This window comes from Thermoascus crustaceus, assembly GCF_041956765.1.
Source record: "Thermoascus crustaceus strain CBS 181.67 unplaced genomic scaffold VTN00scaffold_2, whole genome shotgun sequence".
NCBI lineage: Eukaryota > Fungi > Ascomycota > Eurotiomycetes > Eurotiales > Thermoascaceae > Thermoascus > Thermoascus crustaceus.
Window position 1 is genome coordinate 3394828 of NW_027192528.1, and position 21779 is coordinate 3416606.

A 21779-nucleotide genomic window follows, 5' to 3' on the forward strand; every position below is an offset into this window, starting at 1 on the left:
GCCATAGCAGCATTGAATTGTGGCGAACCAAACGAAAGCCAGGGTCTCGCTTCCAAGATTCTGCACGCTTTTGTCTCGGTATGCTTCTCAGTTTCTCAAAAAGAAAACATCGGGGTTTAGCCGGAAGCCCTAGAATAGGACGAGATAGGACTGGCCTCGGCGACTGGTCAGAAGGAGCTGCACTGCAGAACAGCTGGGACAGGCTGAGGCTTCTGTCTGCTAAGGAGCAATCGCCCGTGGCGAACTTTAACCACGAGGGATCTCACTGGACAACGGTGCGGATCCGCACGAAGAAGTAACCTGTCATAAGCAGCAAGCTGCAATAAACCATCGCAGTGATCTGCATGTTGCTCGATGAGCAACGCCCGTAGCGGGGGATACCGAGCCGTTGTGATAGTGGTAGTGGATAAACAGAGGGGACTCATGGAGAGGGCTGGAGCCCACCACCGGGCCGTGTGGGCACGGACGGAACATTTCTCCGCGCCAATCGATAGACCGCTGGATTATTGATCATCGTTCAGAGGGAACCAGGCCGTTGTCAGCCTGTGCAATTCAAGCTCCGTCAGGGCTGTTACGCCTGCCACACGACACCGTTGGGCCTTAGCTAAAGCCTCACTGGACTGCTGGAGACCGTGCAGGAACGGATTGAGATGTGTATCTGGAAAAAACTGGTCACCCTATGCCTGAAGGGGAGCGTAGCGTTGCCCTGTTTTCTGCACAGCAATATTCCGTGCGACGATCGACCTGGCCGCAAGGGGGCCTGGACACCTGGTATCTCAGCCATCTACTACTGTGTAGACCTCATGAGTCATGTTCATTCTGCATTCTGCTCTTTTTGCTGCCGTCGATGCGACTCGGGTCTCTCAGCTATCAGCAAGCCCTGGCTATCGTCACGTGCACACGGACCCTAATCGGGTAACGGGCTGATGGCTCTGCCATCCCCACATGAATTCGCCAAAGGACCATGAAACATGACGACAAGAACTGGGATGGACACTGAATGACGTCAGTCCAGATCGACGGTTAAAAGCAGGGGAGAGAGGGAGCTATGTAGGTGGTCTGGGCAGGGGACGAAACGGTTTTGGCCAAGTAGTGTGTCTATGCATGATGAGCAGGTACTGCCAGGTAGCAGCGGACCGCTCGGCTGGTTGAACATAGGGATGGCCAGGACAGCAGTCGTTCTATTCGGGTTCAATGTGTGGAGCTCTGCAATATACAGAGTAGGCAGTCCCCATACGGAGACGACAATAGTAAGGTCGGTTAAAGAGAAGTTCCTGGAGGGACGATCTACAGGAGGACGGGCTGCTTGACTGAAGGGCTCAAGCGGGACCTGGTACCACTCACACGGGTACAGCACCTAATAGTAATATTAGACATCCGATCAAAGCGGACACCATTCGTAGAAAAGACCACTTGCAGTAGACCATAACACTAGTAACGCATAGACCACGGTAATAATATCTATCAATCGAAACTCGAAGCCCGAAGCAATCTAAACCCGAAGAGGAATAAACATACGGCAATTTCAGACTTGGCATAGGTATCAAAAAAACTCCAGAAACGTGAGATACCAAACTGAAATCACCCGCTAACACATGAAACGAAAGAAAACCAAACTGTAACCGACAGAGAAAAAGAACATCCATATCATACAGTCCGACGTATCATGTCGTGTGCATATCTACTGTACACCATCAACCAGGGGGAATCAAGAAATGAACCAGCCCATCAACGAAAATATACAAGGAGTAAACAAGGCTAAGACCCGGTGAGGCGAGACTAATAAATCGGCCGTCCCTCCTCCCACTTCTTCGACTCCCGCAGGGGACTTTTACCATCACCCTCCGAAGAAAGAGCTTCATTTCCCGGAGACAACGAGAACCGGACCTTTCCGCTCTCCCTTCGTGCAGAGCCCTCGAGGTCCACACCAACACTGCCAACGCCGCCGATCCACTCCCACACGCGAGCAACGTCTCCACCCCGGCCCTCACGAACCGCTGCCCGTACGTTGGCGTTCCCTTCGACCACGCTGCGGACACGCTTCCAGAGCTCTTCACGCCGGCTGCCGCGCAGTTCCGTGCGGAGGACATCGTCACGCAATTGACCGACGGCGATGTAGGGTTCCATGGCTTCACCGCGAGCGTACAAGGCTGCTTGAGTTGCAAGGCGGTCGAGCGTGGTGGCCACGAGCTCCGGGACACGCGCCATGTCGGAACGGCGAGCGAGCACCCGGGAGCGAGCGTAAGTCAGAGCGACGATTGTGAGAGTTAGAATTGAAAGAGGGAGTCGATACGCGAGGAGAGAGAGTCGAAGGTGGCGGCGGAAGGCGCAGGTGAGTGGGAGACTCGAGAGGGATGTCGATGTAAGGGTGAGGACTTCGGACGGTCTGTGATTGCCATGTCGCCTCTGTTAGTTCCAATGCACTTGTCAGAACTGTTATCTTCGGCAAAAATACAGGGGAAAATGGACCGAAAATGAAAAAGGTCGGCGACAGTGGAAGCTTACCCCTTTGTTTCACTAACAACATCATCACGTCCCATAATCTCCCCAATCGCTCCCTTCCAGAGATCGTCGAACTCAGCATCGCTCATCTTCTTTCGTCTCTTCCTCCCAACCTCCTGCTTCAATTCTGGTTCGGGAACTTCAGCTGGCTTCGGTCCTTTGCCGTCCTCCTGCGGCACTCCGCACTCCCACTTAGCTCTCCGATCTCTGAGTTCCTCCACAGCCTTATCAGCAACAGCTTTGACTCTGCGTGTCTTCTCACTGTCAGGTTCACATGTCGGCGGCAAAGGAACGAGGCCACCTAGCGACAGAGGGTGTGGCTTGAGCAGGAAGTCATTCTCACACTTTGTCTCCAAATTAGGGTAGCAGAAGGCATGTGGTGGGCAGGGCTCGCACTGCGGCTGCAGCACATTGGCCCATTCAGGCACTCGAGTTTCTGTCAAGGACCAATTCGGTTTCCCAATCCCGCAATACCCGATCTCCATCTTCTCCTTACGCCACCAGGCACCAAAGCCACCAAGCGTTGAGGCTATAACTACCCAGGGTGCGGCTTTGCTGAGCAGTCCCTGTTTCCGGGGTCGTCGCCGTCGAGCTGTCTTCAGGAGCTCTGCATTCGCGGCCTCGCTCTCCAGAGCCAATTGTTCTTCCGGAGTAAACTCTTCGCCAGCACTCAAAACCTCATCATCAGACTCCTCTTCTACCTTGGGAGTTTTCAGGTCGGAAACGGGGAATTCAAACGTAGATTTCGTAGGTACGTGGAGATCGTCTTCTTGTTTGATCTTGATGGGGGTTTCCGACGTTCGCTTTCGCTTCGTGAGAACACTCTCAGAGAGCCGGGAGCTGCTCTTCCGTGGGCTGGCAGTGCGGGGTCGATGGTCCCAGGGAGATGGGCTTCCACTCTGGAAGGGGTTGTCATCCGTGAACACGCTATGGTCTCGTGGTTCTGTCTTAACAGGCGAGACTGAGACTGGCTGCTCCACCTCAACCGAGGGCACAGCTTCACTCTTCCGCAGTTTCCTCGGGCTGCCCCTCCGTGGAGTAGCGTCGAGAGCCGTAGGAGTGGCCACAGTATCCTCACCCGTCTCTGTATCCGACGCACGGGGGTGTTTGGTACTGGCCGTGCTTCTCGCTGTTCTCTTCCGCGTCGAAGCAGGTGTGAGCAAGGCGTTTCCATCCTCCGAGTCTGTCGCAGTAGACCCCCTAACACTCTGCCTCGTCCGACCTCTCCTCAACACGGACGTGGACGTGGACGTCGACGTAGACGTAAATGAAGGAGCAGGGGGCGGCGGCATGGACTCTCTATCCTTATCTTGGCCTACCACATCACCCCCATTCTCATCACCCATATCAGTCACCACTGACGTTTCCCGACTGCTCATATCCATAATCCCCTCACTCGTCCTCCTGACACGCTCGCGTTCGCGTAGCAACCTCTTCGCCTTCGGCAGAACCTCATCCTGAAGGATACGGATGAGCTGCGCCTTCTTCGCGGACGCCGGGTACGGCACGTCATGGCTAACGAGGATGGCACGGATGCGGGGAACGGTAAGGCTGTTCAGATCGAAATCCGGGGAGAGATACGCCAGATCGTCGAAGCCATTGCTGTTGGCCATGATGAGAGGACAAACGTTGATAGCAGGTGTCGCTAAATGGACACCTCCTCCCACGGCACTATGTGACACTCAACAGTGACAGAGGTAGTTCGGAATCAAAATCGATGGAATACACGGACGGTTGGAAGCGTTCCTTTCGTGGCCAACATGCAATTGCCGGACAAAGCACGCTGCACAACGCAAGGGGACAGTCAGTTGAAGGAAGCACAAAAGGCCTGGGTTCAAATTCAGAAATCGTCCTCAATCGCAGGGTGATGCCCAGAAAAGTAAGAAGAAAAAGAAATCTTACTGAAATGCTCTTCCCGATTAATGAATCAATGCGCAGCGGGATCGGTCGTGCCGAAAAGCAACACGAGACAAAACGGCGGTCGGTATCCAGGGCAACAGACAGGGCGGGGCGGGGCGCAGTGTTAGCCGTTGCGATCTGTACCCGATCTAGTATCGACGGAGTACGGTGTAGAGATCAGGCTGGAGTCACAGTGCGGTGAGCAGCACTCAAGGTGCTCGTCGGGAGAAGAGCAGAAGTGAAAGAGAAGAAGAGGGGAAGACGATTAAAGGCCGATGACGACGTCCGGCAGCAGAAGGACGACGTCAGTAAACATGCCAACAAAGACCGGGACGGAGAGGTCACATGACGTTATGCTGCGCCATGTGGGCTGAGCCACAGGAGCCCACTCAACTACTTGGCGGAACCATTTGTTCGGGAACAGATCGACTTTGATATTTACGATTACAGATAAGCTATCTCTACAGTAGGGGTAGCTATCAAAATACTACATATTATCTAGATAATATCATATCACTTCAGCAACAGAAAGTATAGATAGATAGGTAATAGAGAAGATAGGAGACAATCATCAGCGATGATAAACAGTCCATGGGAAGAAAAGCCGCATATATAAAAGACCGGCCAAGAGAAAGGAGAACTTCCCGCGCCATACGTACCGATCCAGTTTCAAGTTTCCAACGAAAACACCTCCCAGTTCGAGATCTGAGGTCGCAAAGAAAGTCAGGATTTGCACCCACTGCAGCTCCATTTTCATGCCATGCAAGAGTCCGTAGTCCTCATTGTGCCGAAACAAAGCTGCCAAGTCCAAGACAAACAGCATAGACACGTAGAGAAGTGAAAGACAAAAAGCACCCCATTCCACCAAAGCTTCCCCATCGTACTCCAGAGCTTCCCATGCTCGATGCCCTGATGATGCCCATAAGACGCCCATATATAAACGGAAGAAGACGCAAAGAAAAGATATAGTGAACGTAATTACAAGATTATTAAGTTCATCCGTGTCTGTCGACATAAGAGAAAACATGCTCAACTGCGATAGTCGCTTCTGTGAAGGTCGGAGGAATCAGGAGAGGCAAGATGGATGCGGGACGAGGACGCGGAGCTAACGTTGCTCGTGTCACTTCTTTGACTCGACATTGTGTCCGCAAAGCTTGTCAAATGCGCCCGGAGGTTAGCTGCAGGGTCAGTACCGAGCTGCTCCTTGAGCGCCCTAAATTCGGCAAGCTGCGTCTGCAGCTGCAGCATCACCTCCGCCATGGGAACGGCGTGATCTTCGAGTTTGTCGCCTGGCTTGAAGGGACGCATCAGGTGGCGCACAGAGAGGGTGTTGACACATGTCTGGAAGAACGAAACGTCAGTACGCCTGAGTTCATGGTAACCTGCACTTGGAGAATGGGATGGGACTACTAACCTCAATACGCGTCACTTGTTGCTCAACCAGGCTGACGACGGTCGAATCAGCAAGCTCACCGCCGCGGTTTTTGACCACATTGAACAGCGCCATGTTTGGTTCCCTGAGACGAGTCTCACCAGGGTGCTCGAGAGAGCTGCAAAGTCTCTCCAGACGAAGGGTGATCTCCCATAGACGCCAGATCAAGTCTGTCTGCAGTTCCAGCTGCGAGTCTTTCGAAATGGTGGCTATGGAGGTCGGGCGCGGTGGCTCATCCTCTGCCTCTGGCACGTTTTCTATAGCGGCAAGACGACCGGACAGAGCATGAGGGTAGATAAGGTAGACTGGCTCAGGGTTCTCCAGACCCTTGAGTTTGCGTTCACCTTGATCTTTGATCACGAAGCCTTGGCTGTTGAGTTGCTGGAGCTCGCGGCGGATGTTCTGAGCAAGAGGATCTACTGGGAAGACTTCACCAGTGGACGCCGAGCGCTCACTATCCGCGTAGGCTTCAAGGTTACGCTGGATGTCACCCATGAAGTCCGAAGACACGAAGATTTGGCCTCCGTCAGCAACAGCAGAGATACGAGAAGCACGGTTTACCATCGGCCCGAAGTAGTCCATGCGATTGGTGACGGGGTCCTTTTCACAGACCGGCTCTCCCCAGTGGATACCCATGCGAACTGACAAGCCCCTAAAGATGACGTTGTGGTCGGTGTCAAACCGCTCCTTGCACTGCGGCTGCTCAAGGATCTCTGTCGGCCACTCAGCTTCGAGGAGTTGGGTCTGACAGTTGAAACACCACAGCAGAGCAGCAGTTGTCGTGGAAAATGCCACCATGAAGGCATCTCCTTCTGTTTTGACTTCATATCCGCCGATGATTCCAAGCTGCCTACGTAATATATCATTATGTATCTGGATGGCAGACCGCATCGCATCGGGGCATGTCTCCCAGAGTGCAGTGGACTTCTTGATGTCCGTAAAGATGATGGCAAGCTCGCCAATGGGCGCATCCACATAGCGGAAGCGAGCAAGTCGGGAGTCAACAGGTCCGTCCTTGGGTTTCTTGTTGCGTTTGGTGCTGGGTATGATCTGCTCATCTGGGAATGAAGATGGACCCATGGAAAGGCTCGTGCCCCGGAACTTGTACCTCTCCCGCTTCTTCAAATCGTTGACGCCAAGGATCATCACCATGAGCTTGTTAGTTGCGCCGAACGAGATTGCCAAATCTCGGAGCTTTTGGGCAGCGATCATCAGGTCTCTCTTTTCAGTCCTGGCCACGTCAACGACGAGATCTGGTGTGACGTAGTCCCAGAGCTCTCTTGATGCCAGGATGATCATCTCGTCCTGCTCCGTCAAGGTAACACGGGTGGTGTCAGGAGCCGCGATAACCGCCGGTATCATGGGGAAATATCCAAAGGCTCGAGAAACCGGAAGCACGTCATTAAGCTTTCCATTTCTAGATACATATCCACCGGCGGCTCGGATCCGTGCCCTCTCGCGAGACTCGGCAGGATCATGGACGCGTGTCAGATGTCTCAGGGAGCCATCCATCTTGACCAGAACCGCCTGCGCATCACCAACATTGGCCACGTAGAGGTCCATGTCCTTCAGGTATAACACCGTGGCGACACCTCCGTTGTTGATATCATCCTGATTGAGCTTCTTCGCGGCACCGGTCCCGCGGTTATTGAATTGACGGATTTCCCGATCATCGATAGACTTGTACGCGGCCGTCGCCATTTCTTTGTTCAAGGCCAGGAATGTCCTCCTCAGTGCGTCCAAGGGGGTCTCACCCTTGTCAGTTTGCAGCCTCTTCAGTTCATCAATGAACGTGTGGGTAAAGTTCTCGTGCAGGTATTTTGCAATCTTTGACCCCCCGCTGGACTGGGCCTGCCCGTCGAACAGTCCCACCAGCGCTTCCAGATTGTCAGGACGCAGACGCGGCACCATCATATCGATAATCGAAAGATGCTCATGTTTACCAAGATAGTCGGCCATGCCGTAGGCAAGTGAGCCTGCGAGCGAAGCAGATGTTCTGACACGACGATCCTCGGTCTCCTCCGGGATAGTTGGAGTAGTCAGGGTGACATCCATAAGTCCCAAGACTCGAAGGTGGGTGAGGGAAGTGAAATCGGTCAAGTCCATTCCTTGAGTGGCGGCAGGCCCCAAGGTGGCTACGCTTGGCTTGATCTCTAGTCGCTTGTTGCCCGAGAAGTTGAGATACTTCAGGTTATGGTTCCAGTTCCAGTTCCAGTCGTAGGGCCAGTTTGTGACGTTGTACTTCAACATGTTGCTGCCCACGTCCAGCATGGCAAGCTTAACGACTTTGCAGAGCTCAGCCGGGAGTACCTGGAATCTGTTGGCATTGATATGGAGAGTTCTTAGATTGCTACCCTCTTCGAGGTCATCTGATGGCAACGAGGTTAGCTCATTGCCCGAGAGATACAGTTCGGAAAGGAACTGCCAGCGCTTTAGAATGCCCTGGGGCAGTTCAGTTAGTTCGTTATACGAAAGGTTCAGTACTCGCAATTCAGGGAGCAGCGACAGCTCCCGGAAGACATCGTCTTCCAGGCGGTTATCAGCAAGATACAAGTACCTCAGCGACCCAGCAAACGTATTCGCGGCCCGTTGCGAGAAGTTCGAATCTTTTCTTGAAGACGAATCGGCAGTAGAGCGCGATACGGTAGACACTTTCCTCGCCTCTTGTCCGTAGGCTGAAGAAGCGACAGAAGGAGCGAGGGAAGGCTTCCGATATGATCCACTCGGCGAACCGCCAACGTTCAGAAGCCCGGTGGATCCCTGACTGGGCCTGCGCGACTCGCCATCCTCAGCCTCTCCTAGGTCCTCGTAGCTCGGGGTCGTTGAGATTCCCGGAGTTGATGCAGGCGTACCACTCGGTTCACCTGGCGGCGGCGGGCTGACGATTTTGGGAAAGCTGTCGAGAACGTTGGAGGATACATTCAGGGTCTCCAACTTTAGACAGTACCAGATCTCAGAGGGCAGCTTGCTCAGGTTGCATTCTCTGAGGTTGAGGTATTTGAGCTCTGTGAGATAACCTATCGTGTTCGGCAGCATGGCGAGAGGGTTCTTTATCATGCTGAAGTACTCCAATCTCTTAAGTTTCGAGATGTTAGGAGAAAGAGAGACGAAGTGGTTTTTATCGAGAATCAGTTTCGTCAGGTTCGGCACATTTTCAAATAGCGAGTCCTTGAACTGGACCAGCTTGGCCGATGCGATATTCAGCGAAGTGAGTGTCGGAATAGGAGCATCAAAATCGAACTGCGTGATCGGACAGTGATCGAGGACCAAGGTCCGCAGCTTTGGAAATGAGCCTTTGAACTTCGTTATCGCATTGTGACCCAGCAGCAGCTGTTCCAGACGAGGCAGTTGAGCAACATTATCCATGCTCGTGATAGAATTGAATCGTGCGTCGAGCTCTTTGAGGTTGACGAGATCCCTGAACGACTCATCCAGCGGTCCGCGGAGCATGTTGTTCGTGACCCATAGCCGCTCCAAAGTCACCAGCTTTCCAATGTTGGGAAGTTCCCGGATAGAATTAAAGCTGATATCAAGATCAACCAGGCTTGGTAGATTGCAGAGGAAATCCGGAAAAACCTGGAAACTGTTGGAAGACATGTTGAGGCTCCGCAGATACTTGAAATTCCCGAAATAGCTGGGCAGTTCGGTCAATTTGTTATTGGCCATTTTGATGCTGACCAATCCTTGGAGGTTATCCAAGTGGGCATGGTCCAGCTGCTCCAGGCGATTGTTGGAAACGTCCAAGTACGTCAAGCGACTGGCAAGGCTTAAGCTGGCAGGCAGACGCCAAGCTTCGTTGCCCATAAACTTGATTTCCCGCAAGTTTATGCAGCTCTGGATGAAGTCCTTAGGGATGTCCAGTGAGAGATTTCTCGACAGGTTCAGGGAGATGATCTCTGACGCCTTCTTGTAGAGCGTGATGGGGATGGTGACCAGACTCCGACCCTGCAGATCAACATGGCTGAATTTCTGTGTCTTGTTGAATCCCGGGTCGCTCTCCAGACTGCTATATCCGCTCAGCTTCGTGGGCAGGAAAGTGAAACGGCACAGATAACTGTGATCCTCCCGTCCAATGTCTTCGATCCTGTCTGCCGCGGTATATCCAACTTGCTCAAGCAGTCGTTTCTGCATCAGAATGGGTCTTTCCCCAAGCTCGAGTTGCCTGGAGAGATCATTCTTGCGCATGACAATTTCATAGTTGTTCAGGTCGTCTTGCAAGAATGACTTCCGACCAAGCATCACTAGGATATCAGCAACCGTAGCATTCAGGCCGGCCGACAGTGTGGCAAAGGTGGAGTCGATACGGAAGACACGAATGAAGTAGGACGTTCCATTATCTTTTGCTCCACCATTTGGCAGTTCGTCTGCTATTTCTGGAAGACGTCCTACAATGTCATCGCCGTGTTTCTTCACCTGCCAGCTTTCGGGGGCATCCCAGTTACCGGCAGGAACACCGTTCATGTCTCTGCCGTCGTCATCATTCGAGGGAGCTCCGTCAAATATTCCACCGCTCCTATCAGTTGGCGACAAGGGTCGCGGCTGGCTAATGATTCCTTCCATGTGTTCAAGGTCGGTATCGAGTGCCCAAACTCCTTCTTGTTCGGCCAAACTCCTATCATCTTTGCCAAAATAAGCGCCATCCCGTTTGCTGCGGAATTTGGCACCAGGGATGCCTATTCCTTTGCCGGTCGAATCCTTCCTGCCGCCATGTTCGGGCGTCTCCGAACCTTCGACGCTGCCTTGTCGACCCCGCCTGCTAGGAGACATGTCTCGTTTCGACTGTTTCTGTTTATTTGAATCTGATGAGGACTTCGACGCTCCCGGAAGATGCTTGAGAGCAGCGGGGCCGTGGCGGCGAATTTTGTCAAAGAACCCACGCTTGTTGGGGGGCATACCAGGGGATTGCTGACCCGCAGAGTCTTTGTACAAGGATTCTTTGTATAAAGAGCTTTGCATGCTCGGGGTGGGACTTGTCGACCGGCCACCGACGTTGTTAGATGAGCCCGAAGCATTAAGTATCGCTTCGCGAGGATGGCGGACCCCAATATTGATATCATCTTTACCTGTTGCGGGACGAGATGCGAACCCTGATGGTTCACCAGATGACGTTGGCTTCTCATCTTTGCTTCTTGAATGACGATGCCCGGGGAAGTTTCGCCGAGGTCCAGGGGCAGAAGTGTGCTCATTGCTTCCAGCAAGGCGATGTCCATCAGGTCCTGTAGGTTCATCACGGACCGGAGCGTCCCCAAATTGTGGAATGTCCTGAGGGAGCAAGGATATTAGCAAATATGTTCCGCGAGAGTAGATCCAGAGTGGCGATCAAATAACAATGAGAATGTATTGAATCGATGACCAGGTAAAGCTTTAATACCAGAAATGAATGAAGGAGAGAAATAGGATAAGCAGAGATGCATCTGGGTCATGCAGAAGTAGAACAACCGGACCACGAGAAGGGGAAAATACAGCATGAGAATGGCAAGGAAGGCAGGCAAGATATCTCAGAGATTTGCAGGCGCGGAAAAGGGTTACACGATGGAAGAAAGGCAAACATGGGACGAAAGGGTGGCACTTACATTGAACCTTTGATACATCCACGGGGTGACTTCACTGGACGGGACAGGCGTGAGCGGTCTGGATGAGCTGGGTGATGAAGGTTGCTCGGGAAGCTTATCTGGCAGAGTGCGCGCGCCAATCGAGTTATTTCTCCCACGAGAGTTATCTCTGGTCTGGTTCTGGAAACTGCCGTCGGAATCATGCCGGGAATCTAGATATTCATCACCGAAGAACCCTTGCAGGCGTTTGCGGAACCTTCCCCCAGTGCTAGCTTTCGAGCCTTGACTACTCACTGTAGTCGCACTGGCAACAGAGGGTCTGCGGTGATCCGGGTCATACCCCGCGAGGTCCGCAGAGTCGCTGGCAGCGGTCCGCCCCGAACTGGGACGGAATGAAGCGGACGCTGGAGACGTTTCATGTTCGGACGAGTCGTTGTAGAAGGTTCCTGGAGAATCTCTAGGAAGCATTGTCGGGGATGGAGACCATGTGGCAGAGTGTTCCATCGGCTGATTCGGTGGACGAGAAGTCGAAGTCGACGAGATAGAAGCATCATCCGTCCCAAGTATAGCAAGCGCTTTACGATGGTTGCTGAACCCAGTGAACTTGCGCTGGTCCGTTGGAGATACGTCGGGAGAGCTGGTAGGGAAAATGGAGGTTTGAATATCAGCGGGGCGCTCCCGGGACCGTCTTCTAGTGTGCGATTCAGATCTGACGTTACCAACGGTCAGAAACCATGCCATAAATGACAGACTGGAAGACGATGTAGTGAGAACAGGGTTGAAGTTGCAGATCTCATGGCCGACGAGAGACAATGTACAATTGCCACAGACCCATGGCTCACTGCGGCGGAGGCAACCCCGCACAACAACAGCCACAGCTTCCCTGAGGCGAACGGGACCAGTATACAGATTCCCGGCAAGCTTCTAGTAACAGAGGCAGAAGCTCTTGCCAACATCCCGCCTCCAGAAGAAGCACGTGGGGGTCTCTGCTCCGTGAACTGTCCGGGCCCGGTCTCACCAAACCCAACTTCTTTGGCTCCCCGTGACACCGGCCGCTCACATCCGGATGAAACTCAACCTCTATTTTGTCGTCTCTTCACATGCACGCCTGGAGGATACAGACGATAACACACGAGGGAAAGATCAGAGTATGCTCACCTGTCTGACTGTCTTTCCATCGACCACGGTTGCGTCCCGAGGCCGTTGGAGAGATTCTGAGTCTGGCTTGGGCTCGGGTCCCCTCTCACGGTCTCCTGAGAGTGCATGCTGCCATTACTCGAGCTTTCGGAGCCGTGCCTCCCGTCAGGCAGGTCGCGCTCCCGCCTAGCCATGGTGGTTAAGCCAGCAAGGCTCCCTCACCGACGACGGGGTGAGGAAGCAGGTGCAGTGGACGTTCAGAGCAGTTGCGGGCAGGAGTTGGATCGATCATCCACAGGGACCGGCCGTGGGTCAGGGGGTGGGGCACGAGGAGAGAGGCGTTCGACGGGAGCACACGGCGGGGAGGCAAGCTGATGGAGCGGAGACGGTACCAGGTGGAGGTGGCTCGTTCGTGGAAAAGGAGGGACAGGAGGGAGGGGGGGGGGGGGGGTTCTGGAAACGGTGCGAAGGAAGCCAGCGATACACGGAGGGGTAATAGGGAGAGTGGAGATAGCGGAGGAGTGCAGGTCGCGAGGTTCATGTGCGCTGGGCGGTGACGAAGACGAAATATGGGGGCGCGTAGGAGTACGGAGACGGAGACGGGATATCAGAGGTAGAGCCGTAAGTGTGGGCGCGACGAGGCGATGACATCTTCACGTTCTGAGGGGGCGGGAGGGCGCGAGAGGGGTGAGAGTCGTCGGCGCGGTGGAGGACGAACAGCTCATCATCGACGGGGGGAGGGAGAAGATGGGAGATGCGGAGAGGAGGCAGAAGCAGCGGAGGAGGACAGGACGAGGTTCGAGGATTGAGGTTCGAGGCCAGAATGGGAGGATCGGAGCAGCGCAGCCCTGAGGCAGCACGAGGAGCGGCGCAGGAGTCTGAGGGCGGGTCGTTCCGACGGCGCGGGGGCTAAACCCTTCGCAGCCCTCCGCGACCACGCCGGTCCTCTGCTATTCATCGACGCTGTTATTCTCCTTCTCTATCAGATGCATATCAGATGAATCCTCCCGATATCTACGATCCTATGGCAGATGTGCTCCCTCCCGATGCTCTGGGTATATGCCTGTGAGTCTGTCCCGTGACGATGACTTCGTCAAAACTAGCCTACGCCGTACCCCTCCATTCCCGGGCTCCTGACGGCGGACAAAATACTGTACCTCCCCGGATCGTCCTGCATGCAGCCTGTTGACCGTGCCCCTGTGCTATATTCCCCGTGCTTTGGACCGCCAGCGGCCGTTTCGACTCTGCCACATGCTCGCCGTATACCACCCCCCCCCCCCCTATTACAGGTCTTTGCCAAAAACACATGCCATACCATGGAATCAGCTGCATCACGCCCAGGTCCGTCCTATTGAAAGCTGTTCAGTTAGTAGACACATGCTTCTTGCTCTTGTCTTTCGATATCTCCCCTTTACCTCCCCGCGTTGCACAGTATTACCGAAAACGTCGAATCGCAAAATGAAGCCCGATTCCCCGATACCCATACTAGTGCAGAGTCCCGTGCCTCAATCATCACCAGCGCTACACGTTTTCCGTCATCCATCTACAGTACATTACGGGCATTCGATATTTAAACCGTGATTCGGGTCCTATCTCTCGTTAATCTCCGATTTCTGGATAGCACAGGCCGCTTCACATGCGATGTGATGTGTGCTTTGATCCCGTGCTACCGTCACCACGACGCATGCACCGTACACCATGCCTATGATAGCGAACAATAGACTCGAGTCTGTGCTCATTAGGCAATAATATATACCTAGGGACCTATTCCTACCATTTGTGATAACTCACAATGTGATCGGAGTCTACTAGCAAGGACATGTCGCTCTTTAACATCGGTCTACCACATGAGGAATAACACACGCCACGATCCCCTCCCAGTAAATGGATAAATAAATAAACATAAATAAATAAACATTGGCACCCAAACGAGAACTCGTTACCATTTTTAAATAGCAAGTCCCGACCATCGAGTCCGAAGGTATGCACACAGGTAATCTTCACGCTATACCTCTCTCTCCCCCTCCACACGGAGTTCTCCGAATGCATACTCCGGATCTGCACAGCAGCCTGCCAGAACCTGCAGCCCAACGCCACGGCTCCAACAAAACCTCCTATACTCCGTAATTAACCCACCTCTGAATCAGGCGGGCGCGCACATTGGCGCCAGCGCGGACCTTCGTTAAACGTCCGGAGGTGCAAAGCAGTGGCCACTCAGCGCCCACGGTCGATCCCAGCGTCCATGCACACGGGTCTGCTAGGCGCGAGTTTACCCCCTAACTAGTTGAACCTTGGAACTATCAACTAGGGATTGGAACATTCTACCCCTTGCCCTGTTTCTTTTTTTTTTCTCTGCCCCGGTCGAGCGTGCCCTGAATACTTCGTACCACTTGTCAACTTTCGAGTCATCCATTATTCAGAGACTCCGTACGGGATATATTCCGCCCAACCTTGTCTCTCTTCCGACTTTGTCTATTCCAGGCCTCAACCTTCAGCCTCACCTTAGTGACGCTGAAACAGACAGACGGACCATCCACTTACCCATCATATCTACACCCTACGGAGTATGAGGCCTACTACGTATTGAACCAAGGTTCATACCTACTCGATTAAAAACATGCAAACTAACAGCTGGTCCGGGTGTTGTGGCGCACGCCGCGGATGTCCAGCCCGGACCCGGGCATGAACTGGCGGAGTAATCTGCGCCGTGGAGATCCGGGTGCATCACTCACTCACTCACTCCCTATTATTGTCGATTTATCGTAGGACCATAGGGTGGCCTGGGCTTACGGAGTAATCACGGAGTTCCAGAGGCTGGCTGGCAGGGTTCTAGATTTGGTTGATTATTATTATTGCTAGGGAGGTTTGAAAACTCGGGTTTGCGGTTGCGGATAATGTTACTGCATACGGAGGATACTGATTGATTGATTGATTGACTGATAGGCCAGCCCGCGCCTATCTACGCTGCATGAATGGTCAACGAGTGAGTAAGCAAGCAAGCCCAGATCCTTGTGTGGGATACCCAGACCAGCATGCTGGATAGGAAAGGATGCGTGATGTTGTTAATATTAGCTCGTTGACCTGCAGCTGATTGAGGCTGTCACATTCTTCCCGCTCTGACACCTCCCCAATAGCCGCCTAGGTTTAAATACGGAGTACGTTCACGAGTACGACGAATGTGAAGCGCGAGCCCAGTCCAATGGAGGAGGGATCATCTTTATCTGCACTCTAATAATAGCTTGCGTATTAGATACCACCACTTCCTATGCAATTGTTTCTATTTCTAACTCGGCGTTTCCTTCCACAGCATGTTCTTCTTCTACGAGATACTCTACTATGAATATGAAACAGAAGAGAAAAGACAGCAAAAGAACGATGGACTTATTTTAATTTTATAATGATAAATTTATGTTTTTGAACGGAGTTGCAACTGGAAGAGAACGACTCAAATCGGTCTTCATTACCAGCCAAGGCAGAGGCGCACCATGGCACCGGAAATTCGTCTCACATTACATATATATAATAGGTATCCGGGCCGCCGACGCCTCGCCATCTTTCTCCCCGCGGGGCCGCGCGCATTCGGGACCCCAGCCCATGCCAAGGGATGAGCATTCCCTCCATGGATATATATATATAATTAACTCAGTGCGTTGAGGTTCTTGAGAATGCCTATTTCGGCATCTAGTAAAGGCGTCTCAGAAGCCAGCCAGACACTGTCTCATAGTTCACTATTTCTCGATAGAACAGGTTCCTGCCAGTCGAGAAGGTGCGAGAAAGGTATCGTTATATAAAAATATGATGAGACACAGAAAGAAGGTAAAGAGAGATAGTGTGTCCCTCGACAGAGAGGCATGATGTAATATATAATATAATAATATATATCATAATAACCTTTGCTGCTCGGGTTAGGGGGACTGCGGGCAGACATCTCAAAAGGCATTGCACCGGACATGTTGCGGGAGTGACCGTTCTGCGTTAGAGTGAAAAGGGGAGCAACCCTCATTGCTTTCTTGAATTGGCGTCTCCTTCAAAACATTTGAAGTCCATGGTGGGCTGGGTGTGTTACGTCGATGGATACGAGCCGAATCGTCGAAGGAAAGAGGGCCTGGAGAATTGAAGGCAGTAGATATCTCAACAAGGACAGCAAGGTGCGGAGGATTGAGATGTTGACCACAGTCGTGGGAAGCAGAATTCTTGGTCACTCCCACTGGGCAGAAGTCACATCTCCCAACGCCGGAGCTCTATACACGCTGCGTGAATGGCTCGCGCTCATGCTTAGGCGTGAGTATAGAGGTCCCCAGCTGGGCGATGCATTGCCCAAGCTGCCTGTTGGGGAAATGGGCCGCCTCTTGGGCCCAGACACTTGAGCCTGGACATTGAGCTCGTCCGCAGAAAGCTCCTCCGTGTCGAAGAGACAAGCCCCAGCCCCCCGGAGTTCGGATGCTCGTTCGTAAAGGACATATATAAAAAGCCAGAGGAGAACAGTTGGATGCTTTGGGGCGCACGGGGGCCCCGCATTGTCGTTGTCGTTGTCTTTGTCGTTATCATTATGTAGACGTTCTTTTATATAAAATCTCCGGACTTCCTTCCATCCCCTCTATTTGGGGCCATCTGTTCGGTGTCCAAAAACTCAACAGTGCACCAGCAAGCAAGCCGATCATGCGAGGTCCGAATAGGGGTTGGCGATATGTGGGAACTTGAAAACTAGAGAGAATCTCTCAATCTAGGACTTTGTTCATCAAGTCTCAGTCACCACCGTCGATCTCGAGGGCTCGATATCAAAATGTCTCCATATCGTTTTCGTAGGGTGAGAAAGACTTGCGGCGCTGGGACGCCATTGTTTGCGAGTCAACAAAGCCGAGGAGATGAGAATGAACAATATCAAACAGTTCATATAATTTTAAAATAAAATAACTCCGTGACGGTCTATTTGTCATCTATCAGTATCACTTTCACTGCATAACCAGGAGCAGATCGGGACAACAGACCTTTACGCAGATATGCTTGTTTCTTCACTTCTTTGCTCCCCAGCCATGTTAACCAAAGCCCAGTCATCTTGCCCAAAACAGGTTCCAGCAGCTTTCATGTTTTGGGGGTGCGTTCTGAGAACCCAATATGTCAAGTTCTTCAATTGTTCGCCATTTCATGTGTCGACACGCGAAGATCCTCATGCTGAAGTTTTATATATTCCGGGTCGTCCATAATGCATGAAGGTGGAACGACCCAAGGGAATCATCCATATGTTCACAAGGATCATAGGGTCGAAGCCCAAATAAGAGCCTAGCGAAAATTCTCGGCGGCTTTGTGCAAGATGATCTTGCATTCCGACTCGGCAATCCTGGGGGTGCTATAAAAGAGCCCAGTTAGAAGGGGGGCGAACGAAGAAGGTAAAGTATATAGAGGCATATCTTGCCCCGGAGAATCGAAGAGAAGGAAGTCGTGGTTATAATAATGCGGAACTGCAGAAGATGCAATAGTAGTGGTGATCTTATGCTTTATAGCGAGCTGGAACCTGGAGTGGAGGGTTGGCTTGTCTGTATTGAATCAGTAGGCGGATGAAGACTTCCTGACGGCCCGGTGCCTGACGAAGTTGCGTACGACGGGTCACATGGGGTTATGGGCGCAGCTTCGAGACAAGTATGGTACGAGCTGGGTTCGGGCCCAGCTTGTAGCTGCCTTCGGAGCCGTTTGCGCTGCCCTCGTCGCCGTCGTCTTCACGAACTCGACCCAACATATCGGGATCGTGTCCCAACTCTCCTTCCTCCGTCGCTTCCTCCTCGGAGCGGGAATGCGTAGCTGCATGACTATAATTCATTGTTAGACACGGCCAATGTATACAAAGGACAATGCAGGAACAGCAAAGGGGTATCAAGCAACAAGAAAGGAGCTCACAACATGCAGTGCCCGCCAGCTATGAATTTCCCGAAATGGTGTTAAACAGTTAATCATACAGCTCCGTTTCTTCTGTCCGAGACGGACTGCAAACCACGACTGGGGAGGGGGACTCGGCATTGTGTCGAGGTGAATATGGTGATCTCAATGATCTTAGCACCTTCGAAAGAAAAATTAGATATCAACAATATAGAAACACATCGTCTGGAGGGGTGCTCTGGATCTCTCCCTTAACGGATTGGTCAACCATATCATATATATAAGACTTGAAGGAAAGATATAAGGGAATCTGAGAGGAGGGAGGATGATGGTGAGAGGAAGAACACAGCTCGAGGACTGGTGAGGAAGGGGGCTTTTATAACTTTCTGGGAGGCCTCGCTTAGCTTAGTGCCAATTCATTCATCGTTCAAACTCGGTGATTGTCTGTCTCATCCGTCATTATGCTCTCTGTATCCGTGAAGGTGATGGCGTTTAGCAGCGGAAATTGGCGCCAATAGCCGTGCAAGGTGGCACTAGAATTCATGGGTGGTCGGCAAAAGCAGTTCAAAGAGGATGATCTCGCACAAGCAGTGACAGCACATGACCAAGGCAGAATGGAAGTTCCTGGGATAAAGAAAGAATATTCAAGGCTTTGAGATTACGGTGCTTTTCGTTGGCGGTTTTGTTGTTGTTTATCTGAACCATCCAGCCTCAGAGGTTTGTTTACAAAGCAGCTGCGTAATTCTGTATCCCACATCGCCATGGCGATTTCATCCACATGACCTTTTCTCATTTAGATCCTTTGCGTACATTATCATGATGGCTCTGTCAGCATGGCGGTCAAAGACAGCATTCGCTCACACATACAAAGCGGAATTCACTGTAGCAGCACAATGGACTGACCTGGATTGCATTCATTGTGAGAACAAAAGTAGTCACAGAGGCAAGTGGCGATGAAGTGTGGGATGGAACAAAGAACCCTCTGTGCGTGAACATCCCAACTTCGTACAGGATAGGAAGGGCATACGCCGACTGTTCCTTAATAGATCTTAGATATTTTCCAAGGAGAGGCATATCAATAACTGAAACTGTTGGCCCATGCCGGAAAGCTGCCGGTTGCTCCAAGTTATGAAGACCTACTGGGATTCCATCGGTAACCTGGAATAAAACGTGCACTGGCAGTTTGACTGGAAGACCAAGAAGGTTATTTCCCAAGAGGTTAGAATTCTAGAGAAGTCAAATGTTTTCGAGAACAGCTCGCGGAACTACTCCTAGTACCTCATACAGCACTGTATCAATAGTCACTTCTGTCAGCGAAGCCTACATCATATCGGGATTCTCAGAAACGCAATATATCTGAGGTAGATGTCTTGAATGATGTGCGAGGATGTTTAACAAAAGTGACCGACATTCATCGCTCCACAGTACGGCAAAACACCAGTCCTAGAGACCTCATGCAGAGGAACCACATCACGAATACTGAGCCCCTACGCGAAGCAGCCTGCCGGTTGGCATTAGGCAGTGATCCCTATTCCTCTTTCGAAGTGGGAATTAGCATTACTACCTACTGATATTTGCCGAAAAGTCGTTATTCATAACCTTGATACCGTTCCGCAGACAGCAGATCTGGGAATTTAGAGAAAATCTGACGGCCTTAAGGATAAACAGGATGGATTTTTGTTACCATTCTTATGGTTTTGGGAAACCTTAAATGATTTAGGATAGGCGTAGCCTGCCTCGGATCCATGGATAGCTGTTCTGCGAACATATTCGTCGTACAGAACCAAGTCTTCTCGAACTGGACAGGATTGGCCGACGCTCGTTTTTCAGGGTGGAGTGTCTAAATCCCTGCGTCTTCTTAGGCGCGACGCGCGATAGTGGCCCACTCATTCTGGAGGCGAGGTGAAGATTGTCGTCTCGACCTCGGTATCGCGGGCCGACAAGTGTATACGGATTGAAAAGTGGTGTCTTGCTCAGGCGGGTTCCGCACCGAGGCCTAATACGAGAGCTTGCCCGAATGGTAATACTCCGTTGCCGAGGATGGTGCAGGAGATTACTATTACCCCAAATATCACTGTTGCAGCAGAAGGCACCACTGCTCAGTCAGGTGAAGGTGCTAGTGCTGGGTCATATACTGTTACTGGAGCGCCTTTGATTCTACCGTTTGAGGATATGTTTCTCCGACCTCCCGTACAACAGGAACATGATATCGTCTTGACGGCAGCTGGTCTTTTGAAGTATGCGACGGGTCTCTGGCTTGGCATGTAGTAGGGAGGGAGATATGAGTTCTCGGAGCATGTGGTCTTGCTGTACTCTACTGGACACGTGTGGAAATGTGTCAGAAGAGAAGGAAAAAGAAAATGGATTGTGGTAAAACATAAAACGACGCCTACCTGCACAGTACAGTACATCATCCTTTTGTTGAATATGAAAGCAACTTTCAAGAAGCAGTGACTCAATACAGAGGGAAGCTCAATCGGAGTGGAATACGTTCAGAATCCGGTATGCGGTAAAATATAAGATTGGTTGATGCTATTACCATGCTATCTTGACAATGACAAAGCTTGCAAGTGGCGAGAGATATGGCAAGAGACCTAGGCCCTAGCCCTGAGCCCTGAGCCCTGGGCCCTAGCCAGCCGGGCCGGCTGAACATTACCCCGGGATATAAGAAAGAGTGCAGAGCAGATGAGCAATGGAGCCGCTCATGAAGTAATATGAATGTTGCATCCGACTATATATATCATGCTAATGGAGCGAACAGTAGTAAAGAAAAGAACCGTTCTCCAAGGGAGTTAAAACACCATTTTGATGGCTTCATAAAGAAACCATCAAGCAAAATTATAAAAGAAGCGTTTCCTCGATGAGAGATCTGATATAGATTCATGGAGGACGCGAGTGTTCACCGTTCGTGAACAATGCGCGCAGAAGCGGTGACACGACGACTACCTCGGTACGGAGTACTGCGTACAGACAACAGACTAAGCCACGGTAAGATTCGTCAGCCTTACCGTTCAGTGTCCCGGAAATGATCTGCAGTTGCTCCGTCAATCGCTCGAGCAGGAGCTGCATGGCGTTGTTGACAAGAAATGCTAGCTCGACCAGGCGTAGTCTGGATCTCGATGATCTGCCAGGTACATAATTCTAGAACGCTGCTCCTGCCATCGAAAACTAATATAAACCTCGAACTGCTTTCATATAGAAGCCCAGAAGGATGCGATGATGTTCTATACATCTATCATCTGCCGCCTAAGAGGATGACTGGCAGTCGGTGAGGTTAAAAAAGAGGCTGGGCGTGGGACCGGCGTGGGGCCGCGTGGCCTGACCGCCGCCCTGCCCCCCTGCTTTTTTTTTCGCCGCTCCGCAGGGAATCGGGAAAGAAACAGAGA

The 21779-nt window shown here is 51.9% G+C and overlaps 7 protein-coding genes across 7 annotated transcripts; 2 read left to right on the forward strand and 5 right to left on the reverse strand.

Moving 5' to 3' along the window:
- Positions 1-1779: 1779 nt before the first annotated feature.
- VTN00DRAFT_4743 (uncharacterized protein) lies at positions 1780-4115 on the reverse strand (the record flags this gene model as incomplete). The annotated part of the gene is made up of 2 exons (XM_069431199.1): positions 1780-2386; positions 2506-4115. 2 exons carry the CDS (start codon positions 4113-4115, stop codon positions 1780-1782), a joined length of 2217 nt encoding a protein of 738 aa, XP_069290258.1.
- A 551-nt stretch (positions 4116-4666) lies between these two features.
- On the reverse strand, positions 4667-5335 carry VTN00DRAFT_4744 (uncharacterized protein; the record flags this gene model as incomplete). Its single annotated transcript, XM_069431200.1, has 2 exons — positions 4667-4862; positions 5061-5335. The coding sequence occupies 2 exons, from the start codon at positions 5333-5335 to the stop codon at positions 4667-4669; spliced, it is 471 nt and encodes a 156-aa protein (XP_069290259.1).
- Positions 5336-5430: 95 nt separating this feature from the next.
- On the reverse strand, positions 5431-12716 carry VTN00DRAFT_4745 (uncharacterized protein; the record flags this gene model as incomplete). Its single annotated transcript, XM_069431201.1, has 4 exons — positions 5431-5742; positions 5816-11095; positions 11407-12094; positions 12544-12716. 4 exons carry the CDS (start codon positions 12714-12716, stop codon positions 5431-5433), a joined length of 6453 nt encoding a protein of 2150 aa, XP_069290260.1.
- Positions 12717-13059: 343 nt separating this feature from the next.
- VTN00DRAFT_4746 (uncharacterized protein) lies at positions 13060-15206 on the reverse strand (the record flags this gene model as incomplete). The annotated part of the gene is made up of 6 exons (XM_069431202.1): positions 13060-13431; positions 13638-13719; positions 13838-13870; positions 14534-14602; positions 14659-14779; positions 15152-15206. 6 exons carry the CDS (start codon positions 15204-15206, stop codon positions 13060-13062), a joined length of 732 nt encoding a protein of 243 aa, XP_069290261.1.
- Positions 15207-16592: 1386 nt separating this feature from the next.
- Positions 16593-16889, forward strand: VTN00DRAFT_4747 (uncharacterized protein; the record flags this gene model as incomplete). The annotated part of the gene is made up of 1 exon (XM_069431203.1): positions 16593-16889. One exon carries the CDS (start codon positions 16593-16595, stop codon positions 16887-16889), a length of 297 nt encoding a protein of 98 aa, XP_069290262.1.
- A 1247-nt stretch (positions 16890-18136) lies between these two features.
- Positions 18137-18534, reverse strand: VTN00DRAFT_4748 (uncharacterized protein; the record flags this gene model as incomplete). The annotated part of the gene is made up of 2 exons (XM_069431204.1): positions 18137-18318; positions 18474-18534. 2 exons carry the CDS (start codon positions 18532-18534, stop codon positions 18137-18139), a joined length of 243 nt encoding a protein of 80 aa, XP_069290263.1.
- A 1313-nt stretch (positions 18535-19847) lies between these two features.
- Positions 19848-20661, forward strand: VTN00DRAFT_4749 (uncharacterized protein; the record flags this gene model as incomplete). The annotated part of the gene is made up of 2 exons (XM_069431205.1): positions 19848-19914; positions 20291-20661. 2 exons carry the CDS (start codon positions 19848-19850, stop codon positions 20659-20661), a joined length of 438 nt encoding a protein of 145 aa, XP_069290264.1.
- Positions 20662-21779: the final 1118 nt, after the last annotated feature.